Raw genomic sequence first — 13,141 nt, 5'->3', positions numbered from 1 at the left:
TCAGTAGTAGGCCTTGGCAGTGGCCCAAGGATGCTGTGTGCTGATGCAAGGCCTGCCTGGCACTGGCTCCCCTCTATGCACCTATTGTCTGTGGCCCAACTCTGTGCATGTGTGTAGACCACCGTAGTATCCACTTAGGACCAAACTAGGTGCGTGGCACACCGTGTGCTTCTTTTCACATGTCTGTGCCATTCACATATGAAGCAGGAGATGGAAGTTCCAGCTGTCCCAGGAAGGAACTAAAGTGCCTGGAACAATGAATTTAGGGGACCAAAGGTATGGAAGGGAGGAGAGTCAAGCACCCCTTCTCCTTTTAATGCTAAACAAGTATTCTGGTGTATATGTGAATGGAAGGACACATGAATGGTGCTCCCATCATATTTTATTCTGTCATAAGCTTCCTGGATGCTTCCAAGTTCTTACACATGAACCTAGAAAGTAGCATCAGATGTGCGGCAATTTTGCCACTGCTCTCATATCAAATACTTTTGGTCTAAAGCAGAGGTGAGAAACATGTGGGCCTCTAGAGCAGCCTTCCCTAAACTGGTGCCCTCTAGATGTTTTCGACTACAATTTCCAGCATTCCCGACCATTGACCACACTGGCTGGGACAGATGGAGTGGAAGTCCAAAACATCTGGATGGCTCCAAGTTGTGGGGAAGGCTGTTGGACTGCAATATAGCCGATGGTGAAGGGTGAGTGGAGTTGTAGTACAACAACATCTGGAGGGCCACACACACACACACCATCCCTGATCTAAAGTGTTAGTCTCGGGCAGAGGTAGGCAACCTGCTGCCTCCAGATGTTTTGGATTACGATTCCCATAATCCCTGACCATTGGCCATGATGGCTGGGAGATATAGTCCAAAAGATCTGGAGGGCACCAGGTTGCCTACCCCTGGGATGAAGGTGGCATTTTGTAAAGAACCATCTGCTAAATCCTCCAAGCTCTCTAACCATTCCTTTCTTACCTAGGTAGTATCCGAGCTCCTCCATTACATTCTTAAACAGCTGGGTAACCCCAGCTTTTTCACAAGAGTAGAGGGAATTTGGTGGCTAAAACTAATTCAAGAGTGGTCACTTATTTTGTTCTCCTCCTGCTCTCCCATGTGTCCCAATTCTTCTCCTCTGCAAACGCAGTAACAGATTGTACAGCCAAAACAAGTGAGTGAGTCAACAAAAACATCTTGAAGGAACCATCAGGGGAAGGCAGGGGAGGGGGCAGAGGAAATGTGTAGTATTAGTAACTAACTCCCCAGTTAACCCTGTATCTTTCACATATCCCTGTAATGGAAGGGAAAATCCATTTCCATGCAGTGAATGTGCTTAATGCGCAGAAACACTCCTTGGGGTCCTCACCACATCCTGTATGCAGTTTTGACTCCAGGAGGAAGGAGATTAACATCAAAAACTATCTCAAGAGGCTACAGCCAGAATTTTTGCCTGGATGGGAACAAGAAGGCTCCAGGGAGTCTGTGTTAGGATAGAAAATGGTTCCCACATGAACCACTGGTTTAGATCCAGCAAGGATCAATGGGATGAAAGGTCAATCCGCATCACAGGCTTTTGGGTGGTGATCATCTCCACCACAAAAGTCTGCATCCCGTATAGCATCCCATTGTGCGTGCACAACCTCCTGCCAATATCCCAGTGTTTCGGCATGTATACTGGCGTGTTGTCAATACATTCTCCAATGTAGGTGACCACAGAAAATGGAATGAAATGAAAATCCATGGACAAATGATGGACAACCATGCAAGGGATAGGCAAAGCCAATAATCCGACAGCTAAACCAATAGTTTAGTGACCGGTAAATAGAGACACAGATCTCAAAATGTGAAGTGGGGTTCCTTACATAGCTGAGAATGAATGAGCTGCTCCTTCCTGAGCCCTCCCATCTCAGTTTTTGTGTATCTTGTGGCTGAGCTAGCTGCCAATGCTACGCCATCCTCTCTCTCCCAGTTGTATTAGGAAGCTTTGTGGGCAGCTCTGCACTTTTGAATAGCTCCTTTAGAGTTCGGCCTGAAACCTGGAGCGGATTCACCACCCCACTGACATTGGAACCACCAGCCTCCTCTGGTTGGCAGTGCTCTTATTGATTGACTCAAAGGCTCTTTGCATTTTTTTAGATTCCCCCCCCCCCTTTCAGGATACATTGTCACTGTACAACATTAAGTCACTGTATGCCCTTCTCTCTACAATGTTTTTGTTCGAGGTGATCCCTGCCACCGTTGGAGGGAGTGGGGGGTGGGGGAGAGAGAGAGACAAAAAGACTCAGATGCTACTTACCTCTTTAATGTAATGTGTGCTTTGGCTCAGAGATAAAGCCCTTTGCTTGCTAAGATATAAAGCCCTTTACTCTAAAGCCCTTTGCTTGCTAAGAAATGCTAAAGGAAAGATGGTGATCTTATACCAGTTCCAAACATTTCTCCACACCATAGTGTAGGGATACGAGAAGCAGTGATTTTTGAACTGGCCTAAATTCTCCATAAATCACTAGGAAGCTCATTTTGGCCCTCTCCTATTTTTGATCTATTTTGGGGTTCTTTCGAACAGGGTAAGTGTGCATTTATGTGTGTATTTTTCAAAACTGTGCACTTCCCCGCCCCCGCCCCCTCCCCCATTGATTAAAGCATGAGAATGCTTATTTTTTGAAAAATGTGCATTTCCAAGTGTGCATTTTAAAAAAAGAATTTTCAAACACAATTGCAAATTTTGTAATTTGCAATTATTTCTGGGGAGAAAAGCATTCCCACTTGCATTTGCGTTCAGGATTGTGAATGGGCCATGTTCAGATGATTTGCGAACAAAAATGAAATTCTCGTACATCCCTACTACACTAAACTACAAGCTACGTGCTGTTTGTTCAGGCCACTATTGTATTTTGCTATTGTACTTGCTGCCTTGGAGCTCTAGAAGCAGCGGTAGCAACAGCAACAAGCAATGCGGAAGATAGGATAATTATGCTGCACTTAACTTAGGGAAGCCTGCGGCAACATAATTTGAGAACCCCTAATCAAAGGGAAGAGAAAATAGTTACAGCTGTAACTACACCCAAAGCCCTGTTCAGGCAATTGCCTGAATGTGTGAAGGCTAAAAGTGTGCAAGCCCTGCCCCCAAGATCCCCACATGGACAAACTCCTGTTTAGACCTTTGTACATTCAGCATGAAGGCCTGAAGAGGGTTTCTGTCCACAGAGTTCTGAAGAGGGCTTCTAAACATGTTCAGCTAAACACACTTAGATGCCCTCCAGAACTTCACATGGAATGCACAGAGGTCGAAAGAGGAGTCCACCTGCATGAGGATATGGGCCCGGGGCTTGCATGTGTGCACCCCCATCTCCTATACACTTTTAGCCCTCACATTTGAACACAGCTCTAATGGTGTTCAGATCAGGACTCCCCCAGGCTAAAGCACAGGTATGACAATTCTGGATGGTTCTGTGGTCAGCTTTCTGCTGTGTGCCATAAATCCCTTCTTTATTACCATTCCCTTTTATTAGCTTTCCACTTGCAGGCATGATTCTCCCAGGCAGCTCCCCTTTTGATTTTCGAGAAATAGTCTGTTGGGGGAAGGATAAGAATGAAATTCAGGATGGATTCGTATAATAAAAGGGATTTCAGCATCCATGAGAACGTCGTGTTCAAGTACCCTCAGGCTTGTAGTTAGATTTCTATGCTAAGAATAGCAGTTTCTATCTGACCCGCAAACTCAAATTCTGTGAATTAAACAAAGAATGCAAATGATGTTGCAAAAATATATCGATTTACATTCTTTATTTAGGTTGCAGAACATTTGCCAAGGACTGGATGGTGGTGGACCAGAGAAGAGGGAATGGATGAGCAGAGTCAGCCCAAGTCATTTTGCTGACTGGCAGAGCTGCAAATGGCATCCCACCCACCCACCCACCACTTATCTCTGCCAAGGTGCCTAGTACCTAATGCCAACCAAATTATTTTGGCACCAGAGGCAGAACATCCCACAAGCATCTCTCTCCATCCCTTGCAGTAAAAATGCAAAGGGGTTGGATCCAGCCTTTGTCATACTTACACTAGATGCATTGAAATCAATGGAACTAGGGTTAATCATGACTAACTCCAGTCCTATTGATTTCTACTATTAAGTGAGACTAGGTTCTGGTTCTAACCCAATCATAACAATTTGCTGTCTTTTCATGACACCACCAATCTGCTACCTGAATTGGCTGCTTCACTCTACCGTGTGTGTGTGTGTGTGTGTGTGTGTGTGTGTGTGTGTGTGGACTGGGGGAGGGGAGTACTTTATTTATTTACTTATTCGCAGCATTTATACCCCACCTTTTAGCCAAAAGGCCTTCCACAGCGGATTACAAAGATGTGGCATGACAGTCAGATCAGTAGGAGTACTGATCAGTTTTCTGTGAGTGCTTTAGGCTGGATTCCTGCATTGAGCAGGGGGTTGGACTCAATGGCCTTATAGGCTCCTTCCAACTCTACTATTCTATGATTCTATAAGAACTTGTAGGAACAAGTGAGGCAGTCTATCACTGACCTGGTTCGTACAACACGATAACACATGATGGGTTGTCAGCTGCGTTTCAGTGTGGCTTGTCATGATGTCCAAACTGGTGCAGTTTCTTCAGCTAACCTGGTTCAATGGCTTCTGCAGGGCTTGTCAGAAAGGGTTACAGAGCCACCTGCCAAGAACAGCGAAAAACCTGGTTGCTCTTTGTGATCTCGCTAATAATATCCCCTCTCTATTACATACTGAAACAACACTAGTCAATTTACTCCTCCAATTCATCGCCTTCCTAGCCAGCAGCACTTAAAAAAAAAAAAAAAACCTTCAGGGAGATTTGAGCAAATTTAACTTTTTTAAAAATAAACTTTTGGGGAGATTTGCACTCGAGTGAATTTGTGCAAATCTCTCTGATAGTTTTTTTAAAAATATGTGCAAATCTCCCCAAAGATGGAATAATATATATCTCTAGTAAATAGGTGCAAATCTCCCCAAAGGCGGAAAAAATCTACAAAATAAATTCTACTCCACTGATGAGTGCATTTGTGCTAGGGCTGTGCACGGACCCTCCGATATGCTCTGGATCCCGATCCGCAACTTTCAGATTGGGTCCACTCCACTTTGAGGCAATCCACCTCCAGTCCACTCTGCTCCGATGGGGGCTCCGGGTCCAGATCGGAGCTCTGCTTTTCCCTCCATAGACTTGCATTGAAAATGTCAAACACCTATAACTTTTTTAGTTTTCAAGTTAGAAACATCAAAACGGGCACCATGAGAGCTTTCACATACTGTAGATCCTTATTCATGCCCATTTTGAAGGAAATCCGATGATGCCCTGAATTTTGGGGAATATTTAAAAGATTCCCCCTCCCATTTACAGAAATGCATGTATCTCCGTCATTTTTCCAGATACACACCTGCAACTGGCCACCATGAGAGCTTCCACATACATCCTTATTCATGCCCATTTTGAAGGAAATGCGATCATGTCCTGATTTTTTGGGGAAATTTAACGTTTTAACGCTCAACCATAACCCCAATAAACAAAACTGCATGTATCTTCATCATTTTTCCAGATACACACCTGCAACTGGCCACCATGAGAGCTTCTGCATACATCCTTATTCATGCCCATTTTGAAGGAAATCTGATCATGCCCTGATTTTGGGGGAATATTTAAAAGATTCCCCCCCATTTACAGAAATGCATACATCTCTGTCATTTTTCCAGATACACAACTGCAACTGACCACCATGAGAGCTTCCACATACATCCTTATTCATGCTCATTTTGAAGGAAATGCGATCATGCCCTGATTTGGGGGGAATTTTTAAAGTTAAACCTAAATCAGAATCTTCCTCTCAGGTAACCACATCAAAACACAGGGAACTTCAAGATAGAAAATTATTAAAGTGGGTGAGCATACAGCACGTAGCTGTTCATGGGATAAACTCAGACCTTGCATTGCCACGCTTGGGTCGCAATACATCTAAAAACTTAACTTCTTTCATGCCATCCACTCATTTCAAAGTGCTATAACGTGTTGGTTTTTCAAGATGCACATGCGCACACACACCTCTATCACAGTTCACACACTCCAGGGTATGCCCAGCCAATAATTGTAATAACGATAACAATAAAAATAATCAAAATTATTATTAATAATTAAAACAACAAGAAGAATTAGAACAAAAACACTGTCTGACTTTATTACCAGTAAGGGGAAAGTGGACATGCCCAGTGGGACAGTGGACTGTGCCACCAATCATTCGGCCAGTCCTGCCTAGGTACCTGCCTTTGAGAAGCTTCCTTCCACTGGTTCCCCTTTGGAGGGTTCTGATGACCCTCAAGGGCAGTGGGTACTGGGCACGTCCACATGCCGTACAGCACATCATCCACTTGCACCACATCTATTCTGTTGTTCACCAAGGTTATGGTGGGCACCTTGCAGTGCTGTGTTGCCTATCTGTTATTTTACTTTGTATATTATTTAAGGTTGTGTGTGTGAGTTTGCTGGAGCTACTGCTTCATCAATGCACTCAAAAAGTGACAGCTTCACATGGGCTGATCAGCTTCACATCAGCTTCACATGGGCTGATCAGTTATCACGATTGGGAGATGAACCTGTCAATCAATCCTGAAAAAAGCAGGTTCCCCCCTCCCACTTTACCCATTCAATAAAAATTAATTGCAAGCAAACCGCACAACGAAAAATTCTGAAAATCAACAAAAATGACCCCCAATCATCAATGTCTAAGCACAGTAATTTTCAGGGATCTAGCTTTAAAAACAAAGAAGTTATAGGCATTTCTTTGCCCAATGCAATCCTATGGGGGGAATTCCAAAATTGTGGGCGGAGCCTCAAAAATAAGTGGAGTGCTCCTCAAATGAGAGAACTGCTTTGCAACGCTCCGCTGGCTACCCGACCCAATTTGAATTCGCCTTGGGCGGACGCGAAGCAGGCCGCTCCACTACTGCTTCTGCGACCCGAAACAGAGCGGAGCACAGCCCTAATTTGCACTCATAAGCAGAGTAGGCTGTGGATGTTGTACCACAAGGGCCCATGGGATGTGTGGTGGATACAGGCAGGAGGACTAAGGGGAAACGAGTCACAGCAAGCCATAGATCGTCTGTTGGGAGTAATGTGGGTTAGTGAGCGAACAACCCACCCACTGTGGATCTCCATGTTTGGAGGCTATTTACTTCTGCTTTCAAGTATGAATGGCTATCTGCTTCTAATGCAAATAGCTGTGTCTTACCTGCATGCCTGACCTGATTCACACAAATGTGCTTCCATCTCTGTACTGGGGCCTGTGAAGCTACAATTTATGGACCAGACTCATAGCCAGCATAAATAGTCTTGGTTTCACGAACACCAATTGTTTACATCAAATGAGCATTTGGCCCAGTTTTTCTTTTCCAGATTCCCCCTTAAAGAAAAGGGGACAGAGAGGGGCGAGAGATTTCTGTGATACTAGGACAGGAATGCAAACTGGCCTCATCTGTCTCTTCTTCATCTGCTCCGAGTGATATGGTTTATCTGAGATGCGCTTAATATAAACTCTGTCAGCCTGGTCCAAGATTAAATTCTCCAGTGTTTGGCAGCAAATAGATTAGATAATAGGCAGTGGGGAAGGAACTGAGAGATGCAGGAAGCAAACATATATTTAATTTTTTAACCGAATCTCCAGGGGCACTTTTCAACCTCCATTCTTGTTACAATAACAAAAAATAAAATGTAAAAAAAGGGAGCCATGCAAAAGAGAGATGGGGGCGGGGGAAGAGAATCTGTCTTCAGCCACTCACTTCCTGCTCTGTCCTCCTGCAAGGGAAAGCTGGTTAATGACCAGAAATTACATAGCATCAATCTTCTCATCTCGCAGAGAGATGGAGCATGGAAAATTCCATTTCTCCCCCTGTGCAAAACTCTTGCCAAAAGCCCCCAAGGGATTCCAGGGACTCTAAATAGAATACAATCACCAACCTGTGGTTTTAATTGACTCAGTAAGTTCCTTAATCCTTCTCCCCCGCCACACACATATACTACTTCCATGTACTAATAATAAACTTGCCTCCCTGATTTGTAATGATCTATAATGCATTTATTAATGCCATTCCTTCCAACACTACATTAGGACAGCCAAACCATATTATTTTGAATTGACAGCATGAGTGGGTTAAATAATACATGAACTGTGCTAAATCTGGAGAAGGCCACCGAAGATGTTGTAGTTATTCTACACATCATTACTATTATTATCATTATTACTACTACTTTGCATTACATAGAAATTATAAACAGTTCAACAGACAAAAGAGGACAAAAAAAATCTAACCATAGCAGCTGCCTTCACAACTATGATACCTAAACAATCTGTTCTCCCATTTACTAATGTGAATTATCAAAGGCACATTATACATTCTTTTGCACTTTATTAAGTCTTTTAATACAATGTCTTGGTTGGGTTAATAGTCACTTATAAAAACTGAAATTGGAAATTGGTATCATGGAATTCTATATTTAGGATAATTTTATGACTTACATTTCATTTTGTTTATCTTTATTTATTTATTTATTTATTTATTACATTTTTATACCGCCCAATAGCCGAAGCTCTCTGGGCGGTTCACAAAAATTAAAACCAAATCTTCTACCTTATTTGTAACATATTGGCCATTTTTCCTGTTTACATTGTGGTGGCCTAGGGTTACGAACAATAACATTGAACTTGACTTAAAGAATTTCAGGACTTGATACATAGTTCCCAGGTTTCCTTGATTTTCAGTGTTTTATGTTGCTGTCCTACCCAAATTTACTGAGTTTTGTTCATGATCCTTGTTCCATATTTAATCCCACACCACAAGAGACCTTTGTCAGTTTTGAGCAACAACTATTCTAGTTGCTATCAAGAGAACTTCCACTCACCCTCTATCCTAAAACTGTTGCATCTACAGCAAAGCAGCAGTAGTAGATTTAATCTTACACCAAGAGATTCAGACCATCATCTGATGAACATAGAACCATAGGACCAAAATGTTTTCAGACTTAACTTCTAAAAAAGCTCACTATATAGTTAGAATGGATAGTGTGAAATACTCCTCTATTCAGAATATTACTATATGGAGAAAGCCCCCAAATTAATCTAATTTATCTTTTATAGATATTTCTAAAATGAATGTAGAATGTTCATTCAGACTCTACAAGTGTGAAAAGAGCTCTACTCTGGGGAGTAGTAAGATGAACAGGGAGTTTGCAGAAAGAGATGGAATTCCTATAAACCATAGCAACACCCCCTCTCAAGTTTCCCCTGAACCAAGTACCCCAGTGGGCACAGCTGGGAGATACTAACTCCTCCCTGCTCACCCAGTTCTCGGTTATACATGCCAGGTCAACCACCTCATCCCCTATTAAGTCATGAATGAAGGCGGTCTTATTTTGAACTGATCTGGCATTTAAGAGCATAAGGGGAATTCCACCCAACTGTTCCAGAAATTATCGTTTCTGCTCATTCTGGGGCTTCCTCTTCTGTTTTGCAAGTGGTAGGTGCTGCTTGCACAATGGAATCAGCGGGGATGCCTGCTTACAGAACAGAAGTGGTGGTGGGCCCCACTTACAGATGGTCATCATTGGATACTGCCCTTTGTTTTATACATTACTTTAATGGTATATTACTGATCTCCTGAGTAAATTTGCAGTTCATTCCCAATTTCTTATCTTTTTTGAGGGGGGGAGGCACACAGTCTGCACCCTGGATGTAGGGGAGGAAAGTCATTCTGCCATGTTTACTTCCATCAGGTGTGATGAAATCGTTCAATCACTCCTGTTGCAGAGATGTAGCAGAACAAAACTCCAAAAGGTGAATGAGTCCCATTAACCAGATAATTCCTTTCCTTTTCCCTTTCTTTCCCTTCCCTTCCCTCTCCTCTTTTCTTCTCTCTTCTCTTTTCTTCCAGGAACCCCCAGGTGACAGCAGTGGCAGCAGCAGCAGGAGCAGCAGCAAAGTGACAGAGCTCCTCCCACAGACCTGAAATGCTGTTTCTCAAAGAGGAATAAACTGGCACCGGAACATGATAGCACCCAAGAGAACTACATCTGTCTCCTTTAATTATCCCGTGTACATATTAGCGAGGGGAAGTGCTTTATGATTTCTATAGCTAAGGCCAGCAAAGTTATAGAACACCAGGTGTGCACAAGCACTCTCCTTGAAGTATAGACAGGCAAATTTAAATCACGTACACTGTGACGGGGGGAGGGAATATCTTTCATTTCCCCAGGGGGAAAAATAAACATTCAATAGATCACGACTGTTACGGTTCATACACGTTTATAGCTCTGGAGACTTTTTGTCTGCCTTGCAGAGGGCATTCCATCAAATAGCACTGAATTTGTTTGTTTCCATCTTTTGTACTAAGGTGAGAATTTAAAGCTCTAGTATTTGAACTCTGCAAGTACTTTTGTGCCCGTATACCACTTACGAGTAAATCTGTGCCCTTTGTTTGATTCAAAACACTAGTGATGTGTGCATAAGTGCTTGCAGGATCTAGGTCCAGAATTGTATCTGCATGATCCATCCAGAGCCATGTCCTTAATGGAATACATTTGATCACAGCACACCTAGCCTAGACCTTGAAATCTTAACTATGGGTCAAATTCAAGTCTTGTCATTCGTTTCTGCTTTTCTCTGCTGTTAACTCCTCTGGACTGGAGTTTCTCTAGAATTATATCGACAGTGTTTCCAACTCTCACTGTTTTGTCGTGAGTCTTGTATTATCTAGTGCTTCTTCCCCCTTACAGATCCGAACTCCAGGAGTCATGAGATTACAGGAGAGTCTTTCAAGGAGATTTAGCCAAAGTTTGAATATGTAAAGTGAATGCAACCAAAACCAAAATGATATATTAAAAGAATATATTGATACATGCATTTCTAGACATCTCATGATGCCTAAGACATTATAATGGTGTATATGTGTGTGCGTGTATGTGTGTGTGTAAGAGAGAGATAGAGAGAAAGAGAGTGTGTAAGGCTGAATCATGATTTTTAGCCAAGCCTATATATGTTGGCTCAGACTTAAGGCCCATTTAGTTCCACAGGTCTCAAAAGTAAGTATGCATGGCATGTGTCTTTGTTACACATTTAGGCCATTAACCCTACCCTGTGGACTTTTATAACTGAGTAATTCCCATGGAAGGAAATGTGATTTATGCAGGCTTAACTGTGCACAGGATTACTGCTTCAGAGTTAGCAATACTGCATCAAGATAGGCTCAGTGGGCTGTATCCAACTGTGTCCTTCTAGCAGTAGAAAGGACCCCACTAGTGAATCTTATTCCCCCTTCTCCCTGAATTCCCTTTGCCAGTCCCAAAGCTCATACAGAAGGTTAGGGTACCCTCCAGAACGGATAGGGGGCATGATAGGGGTTGCAAGGGGAGGAAGGGAAAAGACATCTGCATTACATGAACAGAAACCATTCACATAATGGTGGATTTAGTTCAGAGTTGCAATCTACTGTAAATTATTTTCCTTTTAATTCACTATGGTGAGAGTTAGAAGGATGCTTACCTTTGATGAATTCCAGCAACTAGGCTTGCCACCTGACCAGGAAAAAAAACCACCTGGCTTGGTTCCTCCTATACCTTTAGTAGAGACTTAATCTGCACAACTCAGAAGGCCCAGAGTTTTAACCCATGGTTTGTTGTTGGATTAAAACACTGGGTTATTTAATCCTCTATAACCCAGAGTGCTGGGTTCTGATGTCACAACTAACAACCCAGGAATGGAACATTGCTGGGTTGTTCACAAACCCTAATCAAATGCACATTATTCAGCTAAAATAAAGGTGCATTGGCAGGTCACTTAAAAAATAGCATTGTTCAAAGGCTATGAACTTGGTAGCTGAGATCTGAAACGGATCCAGAATTAAACTATGATCATATGCCGTAATCAAAATGTACTTTAAAGTTCATTTTCAAAGCAGAAGGAAATAGTATTTTTGGAAGAGAAATATACAGATGCAGTAACTGATTAGCCTTTGAAGCACTACTTCAGAATTTAACTTTCCAGCCCCATGAATTTCAATCCATAACAATCCCTCTTGGCTTCTCTTTCTCTCTCTCTCTCTCTCTTTTTAATGGTGGTGGGGAGAGCCTGACTGTTATATTCCCATACACAGAAATCAACTCTGTCTATATATATAATATATATATTTATCTAGAGCTATATTCATTTGATTAAAGTGATTTTATTATAAATAAATAAAAAAGAAACAGCCAAGTAAGAATGAAAAACAGAAGCAAAAACACCGCATATGCATCATCTTGCCTGTTGTAAGCCAGAGATGGGAAATGAAAAGCAGCAGAAGGCAGCATAGGTAGTTTAGAGCTCATGCAAGCAGAGTGCAAGGAAACCATAGGATGTAGCTCTTTACTGACTCTCACACATTCAACTCCATTCCTTCCAAGCCTGTTCTAAACAGTAGGGTCCTTGAGGGCAGGAAGCTGTTTGTCATTTGGATTGTCTGTTAAACTGCCATGCACACAAAATGGCACTGTATAAAATAATAAATATTAATACATATGATTTAACTGTGTATTTTATAAAATAGGCTTTTGGTGCTATGAAATGTGATTTGTGAATGTTTTCCTCCCTTGTTGTACCAAATCCTCTTGTTTACTATCCAACGTACTGGTTGATCCCTGCTGTAATTTTCCTCTGTATTATTTGTATGACTTATGTATGCTGCCAATATGCTGTCTTGTGGTTTTGTTTAATCTTTATACATCTGTTCCTTGTTATATGTGTCACCATTCTGTGTTTGTTGAGATTCCATGTACAGGGCTGGGGGCAACCAAAGGATTGGTGTCTCCTTAATTCCCCTCTTGTGGCATGAGGCTGGCAATCCTAGACAGAATATTGGACTGCCTGGACTTATAGACCTGGTTTGTATGTCATGATAAGCCACAGTGGGTTGAGAGTCTGTTTATGTCAGCAAGGCTTATTGTGATGTCCAAATCTGGCGTGGACAATTCAGCATTTAACCAGGCACAAGCCACCCTGAGAACCCATGGCTTATTGTTGGGCTGTTGAGGGTGGCTTGTCATGACATGCAAACCCATCAGTGTCGCTTGTCAATGGCTTCTTGGCAC

General features: G+C 42.4%; 1 protein-coding gene across 2 annotated transcripts in view; it reads left to right on the top strand.

Annotated features, from left to right (window-relative positions):
* Positions 1–12,790, top strand: part of CYGB (cytoglobin) — a 62,698-nt gene extending 49,908 nt beyond the window's left edge. The window contains exon 4 of one of the 2 annotated variants that reach the window (XM_063120349.1): positions 9,952–12,790. In XM_063120349.1, coding sequence (XP_062976419.1) covers positions 9,952–10,026 — 75 coding nt within the window. In that variant the 3' untranslated portion in view covers positions 10,027–12,790. The remainder of the gene's footprint in view (positions 1–9,951) is intronic. The other variant, XM_063120348.1, reaches the window with a different exon arrangement.
* The last annotated feature ends 351 nt before the right edge of the window (positions 12,791–13,141 follow it).

This window comes from Elgaria multicarinata, chromosome 3 (genome assembly GCF_023053635.1).
Source record: "Elgaria multicarinata webbii isolate HBS135686 ecotype San Diego chromosome 3, rElgMul1.1.pri, whole genome shotgun sequence".
NCBI lineage: Eukaryota > Metazoa > Chordata > Lepidosauria > Squamata > Anguidae > Elgaria > Elgaria multicarinata.
Note: the sequence above shows the minus strand (reverse complement) of the source record. Positions and strands in the feature narration are given on the sequence as shown.